The sequence below is a fragment of the Sebastes umbrosus genome, chromosome 13, assembly GCF_015220745.1.
Source record: "Sebastes umbrosus isolate fSebUmb1 chromosome 13, fSebUmb1.pri, whole genome shotgun sequence".
NCBI lineage: Eukaryota > Metazoa > Chordata > Actinopteri > Perciformes > Sebastidae > Sebastes > Sebastes umbrosus.
The window spans coordinates 25,103,848-25,116,819 of NC_051281.1; the positions used below are offsets into that span (position 1 = coordinate 25,103,848).

Sequence of the window (12,972 nt, forward strand, 5' to 3'; positions counted from 1 at the left end):
CTGTTTCCTCTCTACAGTGTGGCTGTAAGGAAAACAGAAGTAGTGTACATATGCAGAGGCAGCTGATTCAGATGACTACTGAGGAAAATGAATGAAGAACTCCATCTACTGGCCAACTATTGAGAAACACATGCTGTACTTTTTCTAATGTAAAAATAATAAATAATAGAAAATTTAAAGGGAGCGTTCAAGACCGAATGTTGTCACATAAGACCATCAGATGTAAAGCTTATATCTCTAAAGAGCATTTATAAAGTGTAAACACATACTTGGTCATTACATAATTGTGAAAACAAAAATGTCTAAATACCAATATTATATAAAACTAAAGATAACTTGAATATATACTATATTGTTCTCTCATCGTTACATTATGTGGAGGTATGGGGAAACAAACTAAAGCAACACTAATCACATTATCATGCTAGAAGAGAGCTAGAAGAATTATAAATCGATCGGATTATTAGAAACTAACAATTATAATTAAGATTTATTAATTTACATGCTAAACCCCTTACCATTCCACGCTCTTTTTTTAGAGGGGTAGGTGAGAGGGGATGTTCAGGGGTAGATAAAAGGTCAACAGTAGATGTCACATAGACGTGGTGTATATCAACTGAAAGCTGGGAACCTGAAGATTAATTTGAGATGCAGCTCAGCACTGTGAGTCAGGTTGTTCTAGTCAGTAATAAGAAGTGAAAATTAATTAATAAATGAATGAATCAATTAAGATATATTGTGAAAGTGTATAAGGGCTTAGAACATGATGATATAAGTTTGTGATGGCCATCCCAGTGCTCTATTATGTCTCATAAATTGTTGCAGCAATTTTTGCATTGATACCATTTGTTACAAAGATTTGGTGCTAAATTTTATTTTTTACCACTGTTGAATTGATAAAAATTATAAATTATTCCTCCAAAATATCACATTAAGACACCAAGACCTTGAAGAACACCACAGAAAAAAACATGCTGTGATTTGGTTTCAAAAACTTTTGACATTTGGAGATTTCTGCAAGCATTGCACTTTTCGGCGATTAGATGGCGAGCACTTCTGTTGTGTAAACTGCTCAGTCATCCCCTTATTGTCAATCTTCCTAGGAAAGCCATCCATCCTCTGAATGCCCTAAGTCTCTTGTTTGTGGCTGTAAAGTTTCATGAGGCTGTGATTATCCTAGAGGTCATCACAGGTCATTATATACAGTGAAGTCAAGTTTAAAAAAATTGTCTGAAATGGGGACTAACATCATCACACATGAATATAATTGGTCTCACAGGATCCACAAGAGTCTCAGCTTCACGGTGATACCCCATTTATGTAATTCCAAGACTGTTTAGGGACCCCAGTATGCAGAAATAATCAAATGCACCATTTTAGTATAAACGAAAATATCACATTTGTACTGCATGCAAAAAAATGCATTTTTGTTGCCCCAAACTGCATGTGATTATCATAAAGTGGGCATGTCTAAAGGGGAGACTCGTGGGTACCCATAGAACCCATTTGCATTCACATATCTTGAGGTCAGAGGTCAAGGGACCCCTTTGAAAATCAGCATGCCAATTTTTATCGCCAAAATTTAGCGTAACTTCGTAGCGTTATTTAGCCGTCATCTTCCCGTCAAGCTAGTATGACATGGTTGGTACCAACGGATTCCTTAAGTTTTTCTAGTTTCAGATGATGCCAGTATCTTCACTGTAGCTTGAAAACTTGCTACAACCTCTGAAAGACAGAATAGAGTCCGGCTGTCGGAGTGTTAGGGGGTAAATGTTGTGATCTAGTTGATCTTAAAACTGGACAGATAATGTACAAAGCACAACAAGTTTTACTTCCTGACTGTATGCAGAGGTTGTTAAACCTAAACCTAGAGTGAAAGGGTTGCCTATTAGAGAGAAAGTATATTAAGCTTAAGCTTCAGCCTACACCTTTTCGGTCCATCATTTTTGTTTTCCCTTTAATTTAATGCCTTATTGTTATTTCATTATTTTTACATTCTTTTTGGAAAATTGTTAATAAGGAGAGAAATGAATTACTACTAGGCCTACTAAAACTTTTAGGCAAGGAGTGTGTGCTGTTGAGGGGAACAAGATGTCTTTTTGTGTCAGAATAAGGTGAAAAAACATTAGGTAAGTTGATTAACAGTCTGGTGGAACAACATCAGTCATACGGGCCTTTTCCACAGCAGACATGTTTATTTGTCAGGGCAGGATAAACACAGGTGGAACTAATAACATTAGTAATGGCTCCATTCCAGTAAGTGTCCTGATATTGACCCTGGAAATGAAAATGCAGCCATCATTAACATTATTTATTTCACCTGTGCTTTTCCTGCTATGATGAGGCAAAATATCTGGTGAGAAAGAGGCCGATTCATGTGCTGGAAAACTACATTTACAACAAATGAAGAGCAATGTGGAATTTCTGTTAAAAAGGTAGCTTTAGTAGTTACATGGCTACTTCATGAGACAGTATATACAAATAAAACAGTGGACAGACTTCTTTTCTTTGCAAGAAAATGTGCACTATTTAAAGGAGAACTATTATGCGTTTGTGCTTTTTTTCTCTTTCCTCTAGTGTGTTATATAGTTTTTTTGTGCATGTAAAAGGTCTGCAAAGTTACAAAGCCCAAAAGGTTACTCTCCCCCACAGAAACACTGCTCGTGAACTGCTTGAAGTCCCGCTTTTTCTTCTGTTACATGGTGATGTCACCAAGTAACACATTAGCGTTAAACCTGCCTAGCGGCTAGTTTGGCACGCCCTCAAACAAAGCTAGTTAGAGCGGAGCTATAGCGGAGTCCGAAGAGTTTGGTTCGGTTGACTAATCACAACAGAGTGGGCCAGCTGACCAATCAGAGCAGACTGGGCAGGAGCTCAAATGGAGCGTTTCAGACAGAGGGTGAAAAGATGTGCTGCAGCACAGCCGGTATGAGAAAAGTAAAGTGTTTTTTGAACATTAAAGCATGTAAACGTGTTCTAGTAGAAACCACAAATACAAGTAGGAACCAGAAAATAAGCAAAATTGGTCCCCTTTAACTGCATCTAAACCTCCTGCTGTAACACAGAGATTTATTTTGACACTAAGCCTTTGTATTGGGAAACATTTTCAAAATATAAGGAAAAGACTAAAGCTTATCCCACAGTTCAAAGACATGCAGATTAGGTTCAGTGTTGACTCTAAATTGCCCGTTGTAGGTGTGAATGTGAGCGTTAATGGTTGTCTGTCTCTATGTGTCAGTCCTGTGGTAGTCTGGCGACCTGTCCAGGGTGAACCCCGCCTTCGCCCAATGTGGTTACAGATAATGGATGGATAGATGGACTACAGCTTAATGGATCTATGGCAGCCTCTGATAAATGACTTGCCCAGTGATCGAAGTAAAACAAGTGGATTTGGGAGAGAGGTGTATACATGTCCTCTTTTTTTGTCCTCATTTGCCCTCTCTATTACAGCTTTGGTCTGTTATGGTAAATGGAGTTGCATTTATATAGCGCCTTTCTAGTCTTCTGACCTCTCAAAGCATTTTAAATCAACATTCACCCATTCACACATACATTCATACACTGATGGTAGAGGTTTCCATACCCATGGCTGCCCATCAGGACCTAAGGTAAATACTCATTCACACACGATGGCACAGCCTTCGGGTGTGGACGACCCGCTTGACCTCTGAGCCACAGCCGCACCTCATGATTGATGTTGTTGATAATGTTGTATGGAGCATTGCAATGATACAAAAGAAAGAAAAAAAAAGAGCCACTGGTTTCAACCTTGTAAGGTCTTCAGGATTCAGAGAAGGAGATGAACGGGTGGATGATCATTGAAATGCTTCATGTTGAACATGTGCAGTGACTCTGGTTATAATCAGCAAGTATCACTAGATGGCAGTGCTGATTCAAAGTTCACATGCTTGCCAGGTCCCTCAAAATTTTGATTTTATTACTTCTATTTGTATGATTGAATGGTTTTTGTCCTTCACTTTGCATCTAAAGAATGAAAACACTCAACTTATTGATCAGCTTAAGTGCAGACCTGCTATTATTCACTGTGTTGACATGCTCCTCTGGGTTGAAGGACAGACAAACATGAAGCAAATTCAGATAGAATACATTCTCTGATAGTCTCTCAAATGTCGTCCCTGACATGGAGGATGATTCAGGATCACTGGTAGTAAGTAATTCACTATTGTCTCCATTTTTTAATTTTGCAACAGCAGTTCATCTCCCAACCAGATCTGGTCTGATTATTTAAACACATCCAATGACTGTTCATTGAATGACCCCGATGTCTCAGCTTGCACATACAAAGCAAAGGGGGGATGTTGTCAAGTGTGAGTGTCTTCTGTGATACTTGATTGAAAAATGCAGAATACATTTCAGAGTACTTCATTATTGGATAACGTGACGAGCAGATGGGACCCATACGCATCTGATTTAACTCAAAAACAGTAATATCTACAAAAAGTCACTATTCTGAAAATGTCCTGGATTCAGTTTTTAGTGTCATCTTTCTGTTGAAATGTTTGCTATCTTTTCCCTTTTTTTTCTTTAATATATGTAGATGTGTATGCACATTACACGTACACAGTATCCACCATTTAGTGTTTATATTTCAGTGTGTTTGCACTAGAGCTGTCAATGTCAATGCAAATTTGTTTTAACTCCACTAATTTCTTTAACGCATTAAAGCAACTTGGGATTTTTAGATTGCTCATGAACCTAGAAAACTGTAGGAATTCATTAGTACCAGCCATGTCATACTATAGCTAAATAACGCTCCAAACTTACGCTAAATTTTGGCGAGGAAAATCTGTCATGACCATTTTCAAAAGGGTCCCTTGACCTCTGACCTCAAGATATGTGAATGTAAATGGGTTCTATGGGTACCCACAAGTCTCCCCTTTACAGACATGCCCACTTTATGATAATCACATGCAGTTTGGGGCAAGTCATAGTCAAGTCAGCACACTGACACACTGACAACTGTTGTTGCCTGTTGGGCTGCAGTTTGTCATGTTTTGATTTGAGCATATTTTTTATGCTAAATACAGTACCTGTGAGGGTTTCTGGACTATATTTGTCATTGTTTTGTGTTGTTAATTGAATAAATATATATATACATTTGCATATAGCAGCATATTTGCCCACTCTCATGTTGATAATAGTATTGACAAATCTCCCTTTAAGATACATTTTGAGCAGATAAAAAATGTGATTAATTTGTGATTAATCAGGATTAAATATTTTAATCGATTGACAGCCCTCGTTTGCACGTGTGTGTGCCTGTATGTGACTATGCAGGCCTGTATGTATGTGGCGAGGTATATATATTCACGTGTGCATTATTTTTCATTCATTCACTCAACATTCTAGTCACAATAGTCTGTTACAGAAGTAGCAGCAATACTGGTAATGGTAGCAGTTGTACAGACCTTTTACAAAGCAATCATTCTGATGTGCTGTAGCAGGAACAGCACAGGTGTAATTCATAGGATTAATGGTGGCTACCTTACACTCACTTTAGCCTTACATTATATTATGTTATGCTATGTATGGTTTCCTAGGACACTGAGCTATTGTTAATGTTAGTTGCACCTGTGCTTAAAGCAGAAGTAGGCAGAATATTTTTAGCATCATTGGTCAAAAAATCCATAATAACCTTTCAGCATATTGTAATTCAAGTGTTCTGAGAGAAAACTAGACTTCTGCACCTCCTCACGGCTCTGTTTTCAAGCTTTAAAAAATCTAGCCCGTGACGGGAGACTTTGACCAATCACAGATCATATCAGAGAGAGAGCATTCCTATTGGCTGTTCATTCAACGGAGGCAGCTGTCAATCACTTGCGAACTCCGATCAAACGGTCAAACTAGGCAGCGCTGGTCAAATATGAATCAATATTCTGTTACTGTAATGCCCATTTCTTTCCTCAAATGTGTTCAGAAACATCTTGTAGTGTACGGTTTAGCTGTAAAATGAGAAAGTTTGCTCCGGCTGGTGGGCGGTGCTTGGTATTTCCTCAACTGATCTCAACATGGCTGCTGGGTCACAAACTTTCAAACTTTCAGCTGATAGCAGTAGTGATAGTTGCAGTAGTAGTAACTGATGTAGGTTTATAATCAATCTGACACGATTACATTCATAAAAATTGTTTGTGCAATTGTTTGTTCTGAATTAAAAATATTAGTGTGAATTGAGATTGGTGTTGATATGATTAAAAAACAGTAGGACTAAAGTGTGACAGAGAAAAAAAATCTGTTGAAGTACAACACATCAATCATAAAATTTGGAATTAGTTCCAGGCCATCGTGTAACTCAACAGCTTTCGTTCCTGTACTGCAGCACTGCATGGTGGAGTAGAACTGAGTCACACAGTCACAAACCTGTGGCTATAGAGGCTTGTAGCAGAGCAGGCTATGGAAAAAAACAAACTCAGACTGATTATTTCTGAAATAGACCGGGAACCATTGTCATTGTGATTGGCACTTCTGCTGGCCCCTTCATATCCCCCCACAGAGTCACACTAGATGTAAATTCCCATTAACCTGTTAAGCCCTAACCCTATCTCTCGGAAAAAAACACCTAAAATAACAACCCAAAATGAATCAGGACTAGCTCCTCAACCATAAGGCTTAGAAGCATGTATCTGGTCTCCTTTGAAAGGTTAGAAGCTAAGGAATATGAATAAATAAAAACTATATTACGATGGAGATCAGAATAGATCGCAATAGAAAAAATAAAAAAAAATGTTTATCCTCGCCTAGTATAAAATCTTAATTTCAAAGACAATATTATTACAATATTGTTACCATTATAACAAAGATCCCATTGATAACGATGCAACTGAATGTATTCTACTACTTTTTACTGGGACTGTAGATTTGATGAAAATACACTAAAATACACCATTTATTATACAATTTCAATGACATTGGAAAATTTCCAATGATACCAAGCATGATATTGCAGACTTTTGAGAAAATGATCGCGGATCTTTTGATCACAACTTGTTCTCATATTTACAAAGTTTATTTTTGTACAACTTTATTGTTAAAATACTTTGTAATATTACATATTTTGAACAACATACTGTTGGTTTACAGATTCTGAAAGCTGGACACCTCAGCTTTTCAAATCGGTACGGCATGCATATGTTCTATTAAAAGATCATCTTCCATCGCATCTTTTTTGTAACTACACAACAGGGTATGAACCATTTGGACCCGGTACTGGGTCTGTCAGGCTTGTTAAGTTGGTGCAAAGCAAGGATTTAACAAACACAGAGTAATTCCTAGAGATGCGTTGAAAAGTCTTTCTCAATTCACATCTACCGTCAGTAAAAGAACGAGAACAGACCACAGAAACATGAATTTTATTGTGTCACAGTTTTTTTCAGACAGGTAAACACCCAAAGGACAAGTCATACTTATAATATGAACAACACTGAACTTTTACTACCTTTAGCAGTAGGGCATCCTTGAATATTTTTTTTAGATATGCAGGTATTTGGTTCCAAAATGACAGTTTACCCCGAAGGCCCTATTTAAATGTCACGAGTAGGGAGTTTGCCTAACTCACAACCCGTCAGCTGTGGGGAAAACACACACGTCGACGCTAATTCAAAACTACAGTGTGTGTGAGGTGGAGAGAGGAGAGGCTGCGCACCGGTTCTTTTATGAAAGCGGTAAAAGGAAGGGAACAGATGTACTGTATCTTTGAAATCTTCAGTGGGATTATGATATGCAAGATTAACAACAAACTAACTGTGTTTACTCCTCTTCCCTGCAGCTACGCCACCAAGACTGATCCATAATAATAATCCCCAGCTGGAGAATAAACAACATCTGGGCGTGGAGAGAAGGGAGAGGGCCTCAGCGTCAGCAGGGTGGTTCGGCAGATGGTGACTCTGCAGCAGCACTTCTCCAGGTAGCACCTCCGCCACACCAACAAGCACACACTGAAACACAGTCACATACTCTACTTGAGCCAAATAGCAATGGCAATATTTGAGTGTTAAAAGGAAACTCAATTGATTTTACACATCAAGGTCTGAGGTGTTGAGGAGTACTACTGCCTGTGTTGTGAAAAAAGTTGTATAAAGCCTCTTGTGGCTCCAGAGGGAGCTGCACAGAGTTTGATAAGTTTGGTTGGGGTTGAAGACTACAGGGTGTGGAGTTAGAAAGAAGTGAGTTTATCTCTGTAGCTCCTCCTCTCTGCTTGAGGCTGTTGACTCCAGGCAACATTAGCTGCTACCATAGAAATAGATTCTATTTCTGACCTGCTACTAGCATTAAAGGTCCCATATGATGATCATTTTCAGGTTCATACTTGTATTTTGTGTTTCTACTAGAACATGTTTACATGCTGTAATGTTCAAAAAAAACTTTATTTTCCTCATACTGTCTGCCTGAATATACCTGTATTTACCCTCTGTCTGAAACGCTCCGTTTTAGTGCATTTTGACGGAATTGCAACAGAATTGGGTTGCTAAGCAACAGCTTGGGTCCATGTGTACTTCCTGTCAGCTGATGACATTAACATACACTGCAACCAGGAATAAACTGGGACACATTTAGAATTTTTACGTTTAAATCTGTGTAAAGGGTCTAAATACTGTATGTTCGTGACATCACGAATGGGCAGAAATCCTGATAGCTTGTTTCAAATGCAGAGTTTTTGAATACGGGATGTGTGTATTTCCCTGTGGATTGAGTGTTTCGATACTTTCACAGTATTTATATAGGACTTAAGCCTGCTTTATAATAAAAATAAATGAAAATCTTACTTTTTTATAATATGGGACCTTTTAGGCCCTGACATAACAAGCCGACGGTTGGCCGTCGGACAGTTTAGGGCCGTTGGTGAGCGTCTGACGGCCTGTTTTTTGCGGTGTAATCCTGCATCGTTGTTTGTGTGTATATATATATATATGTGTATCTATCTATCTATCTATCTATCTATCTATACAGTATAATGTATGTCTAGTGATGGGGTAATATGGTGTAGGAGCCAATTTCAGGGTTGTAACATGTCCAAATAAGATGTTTTCATGTTTCATTGCTGATTTAATTGTGAGACAGTGTTGCCTTCAATACACTCAATCCATCACCAGTACAACGCTACAGCTTGCCAGTCAGGGTGACGTAGGGTTTTTCTGTGAGGTATAATGTTTCAAAAAGTTTCCCCTGAGTCATAGTAGCTCATATCTTGGTAGATTGAAAGCCAGCGGCCACAACTCAATGACACACCTTCCAACCGAGCAACGAACATAATGCATAGCACACATCCATCAAAAGGCCAAACACCAAATGTGATGAACTGCTGGCTTCTGTGGTGACATCCAACATTTTCATTAACTTAAGAGCCCACTTCATGTCGAGATTGTCTTTGAAAGAAACAATCTGCTTAGTTTTATTGGAGTTCCCGACACTAAAACTTGATATGAAGTGTCAACCTACCGCAGTGAGAGGCTACCTCTGTGTCCCCCGCTTATTGATCTCCCCTCCCAGCATGCCATAAAGAGAAATAATAACCAAGCATTATGTCCAGCCAACTGTTAGGCTGCTGACGGCCCCTCATGATCCAAGTTCGATCCCATCTGCATATGCTCAGCGAGGTGTGAGATTAGGCCCGATGATTTGTGACTGTAAGTTAATTCACCCCTGCCATGCAGAAGATATCTGAACTGCTGCCCAATATTTAGGGAAATTAGAAATTAGGTTTGTTCTTTTCTCCTTGCTAGTTAGCGCAGGGCGATGTGTCAATCAGCTGTAGAGCACAACCTATAATAAAAAACAACAAAAACATAACTATGCTTTCATAAAATTGTCAAATGGTGGTTAAAGTTTCCACTAACTTGCATGTTTTGTTTAAAAGTTACATCAAGGAACTTTTAACTGGTTATGAAACAGTCTCAATGTGATACTGATGCCTCTATTTGACCTACATAAGCAAATGAGACCATCAGCGAGAGGATTGGCTATTTCTATATAGTTATTCCTAATGCGTGTCATCGGGTCCGATTCCCAGCAAAATTAGACGAAACTATTTATGGCATGCAGGTTCACCAAAAAGTCCTTCAGCTCAAACTCCAGCGGGCCAGGAGCAGAGCTTCGCCTCGTTGCTCAACGCTGCTAGATGCCCAGGCCGCATTGCTTGGGCCCGCTGGAGGGAAGGGAGGCACGGGAGAACCAGAACCAGGACTGTGTAGGGTAGACCCTGCTGCAGTACAATTAGAGGTTTTTTAAAGGTACTCTGGTGCTAGGAAACACTACCGCTTTTGTCCACAGGGACCGCCAAAATCGACACAAAATGAAAGTTCCTCGTAGTAGCTTTAAGTCACTATATCTCTTGTCCTATATTTCTAGGTCAATTTCATCTTGTTGCATGCAGTGTCTCATCCAAAGCAGCCTTTTTAAGCAAACCCTGACTGTCAGTGCTCTGATGAAATTTGCTGGTGGTATGCTTTAAACACTGACCTCCAAGGACCCTTAAGTGGTGCCTGTGAAGCTCTGGACGATCCTTTGTGTCTCATGTTTTATTTACTGAACAACTTTATCGCTAAAAGCTTGAAATTGAGTTCCAAGTTTTTATATATTTTCTACATGGGTAGTTTTATAGATCAATCGCTGCTTTTTAGATGCACAACAAACACCAAATCTCTCTCTCAAGTCATGTTGTTGGCACACCATTTGAGATGCTACTTATCTATTTTGTCTTATTTTCCATTTCTGTTTTCTTTTTTAAGTCTAAAAACACAGTTCTTTTATCTGGTTGACTTTTTTTTCTCACACAAAGATTGTTGAATCATAATGAAAAGAAAAAAAATTATCATTTAGTTTTTGAGTATAATTTCATCTAAGCATCTTTACTAAGCTTTAAACAACTTCATAAAGTACATTGTTGTTGTTTATCATTATAGGTTGGTAGTATCGAATAAACTCCACTATGGAATACTTTATTACATATCTCCAAATAAATGAAAAACTTGAACAACAAATAAAGTAGGGCTGTCAATCGATTAAAATATTTAATCGCAATTAATCGCATGATTGTCCATGATTAATCGCACATTTTTTACCTGTTCAAAATGTACCTTAAAGGGAGATTTGTCAAGTATTTAATACTCTTATCAACATGGGAGTGAGCAAATATGCTGCTTTATGCAAATGCATGTATATATTTATTATTAGAAATCAATTAACAATACAAAACAATGACAGATATTGTCCAGAAACCCTCACAGGTACTGCATTTATCATAAACAATATGCTCAAATCATAACATGGCAAACTGCAGCTCAACAGACAACAACAGCTGTCAGTGTGTCAGTGTGCTGACTTGAATATGACTTGCCCCAAACTGCATGTGATTATCATACAGTGGACATGTCGGTTAAAGAAATTAGTAGCGTTAAAATTAATTTGCTTTAACGTGTTATTATCGCATTAACTTTGACAGCCCTAAAATAAACAAAAAGTCCATTCTAAGGGCGAAGATGTTCGTGTCAAAAAGCAAATCACATTTTCTGTCATTTTTACGATTGTTAATGATCTACAGTTACACTGACCCCGTCTAGCAATAAGTAGGTGTAGAAAATGGACAGAAAAAAAACAATAAGCGGCCTGACTCAGTCATCACTGAAATATTTGTCAATTCTCTCTTAACATGAGAAAGTAGGAATTGTAATGTAATAAATAAAGACTGCACAAAAGGATTTTCTTTCAATATGCAGTACAATAACAGATGGATTTTACGTGTCAGAACAAACGATCAGAAGTATAACGAACACCACGTGCATAAAATCTGAGTAAAAAAAGTTAACTATTTTATGTGAGATCTGCATGTGCAATTATCACATTCCTTTTAAAATCCAACTTTGTAGCTCTACTTTGAGAGGGGGCGCATCTCTTTGCAAATGAAATAAGGTATTGACTGTGCAAATCTTTGCATTTAAATTTTTAATTGACTATTAATTAAAAATCAATACAGTGTTTTTGAGAATTGATACAGTATCACAAAATATAATATCGCGATATTCAACCTTTTTTTTAAATATTTTCTTACAACCCTAGTTATTAAGTGGCTGCAGTAGGATCCAGTGATAGCTGAAAGAGTGTAACCAAATGATCCAGCTGTTGACAATACCTATTTAAATACACTTAGATACGTCGGTGTGCTGTGCAGCGAGGTGCTTCCCCATACAGCTTGTGGTTCAGTCTTCATTGAAGTGGGGAAAGGGGTCACGATACTAGTAGTAGTAGTTAAGATGGAACTAGGCCGTTCATTCATACATTGTTATGCATGAAAAGTGCAGCCTGTGGCAAAATGTCACAGAGCAGCAGAACCGCCTCTAGTAAGAAGGATGGGGTCATTTCCATTTAAGACAAATATCTATGTCATATACACACTACAGGCTAAACACATGCATGAGTGCACATGTTTGTCTACATATGTATAGAGTACACAGCATGTATATACAGTATACTGTGTATGCTGAGCACAATATAGGTTTGTACTAACATAATGCATAATACAAACATTTATGATTTAAAGATTACCCAATGAAAACAATAATAAAACTCAATGAAATGCATCTTTAAGTTGACATTTTAGATTGAGTCTATTGTATCCACAAGGGTTGAATTACAAGATCATTAACTTGTAAGTTTGCTAGCTAGAATCCCTGCCAAATTCAAGCAGTTGCTGTTCCTCCACAACAATTACAATTTAATGAATAAGTAATTATGTATTCATTTTTGTCAAAAAAAGAGTTTGTTATGCTGTTGCATAATCAGCACAATATATATTTACGGTATTTTTCTATAAATAAAAAGCATTTGGGTCATACAACACTAAGTATGACTAACTAGAAGATTCATTTTTAATGTCCTTGGAGTCAATTCTGAATTTGGCAAAACAAAACATAATTGTATGCAATAATCCACAAGATAAACTTCATTTGGACATACTGCTAT

The 12,972-nt window shown here is 37.9% G+C and overlaps 1 protein-coding gene across 3 annotated transcripts in view; it reads left to right on the plus strand.

The window, feature by feature from the left end:
* Positions 1-12,972, plus strand: part of LOC119500254 (nck-associated protein 5-like) — an 81,445-nt gene that overhangs the window by 12,280 nt on the left and 56,193 nt on the right. For all 3 annotated transcript variants that reach the window (XM_037789904.1, XM_037789905.1, XM_037789906.1), the window contains exon 2: positions 7,784-7,921. In XM_037789904.1, the coding sequence (XP_037645832.1) occupies positions 7,893-7,921 (29 nt within the window). In that variant the 5' untranslated portion in view covers positions 7,784-7,892. The remainder of the gene's footprint in view (positions 1-7,783; positions 7,922-12,972) is intronic.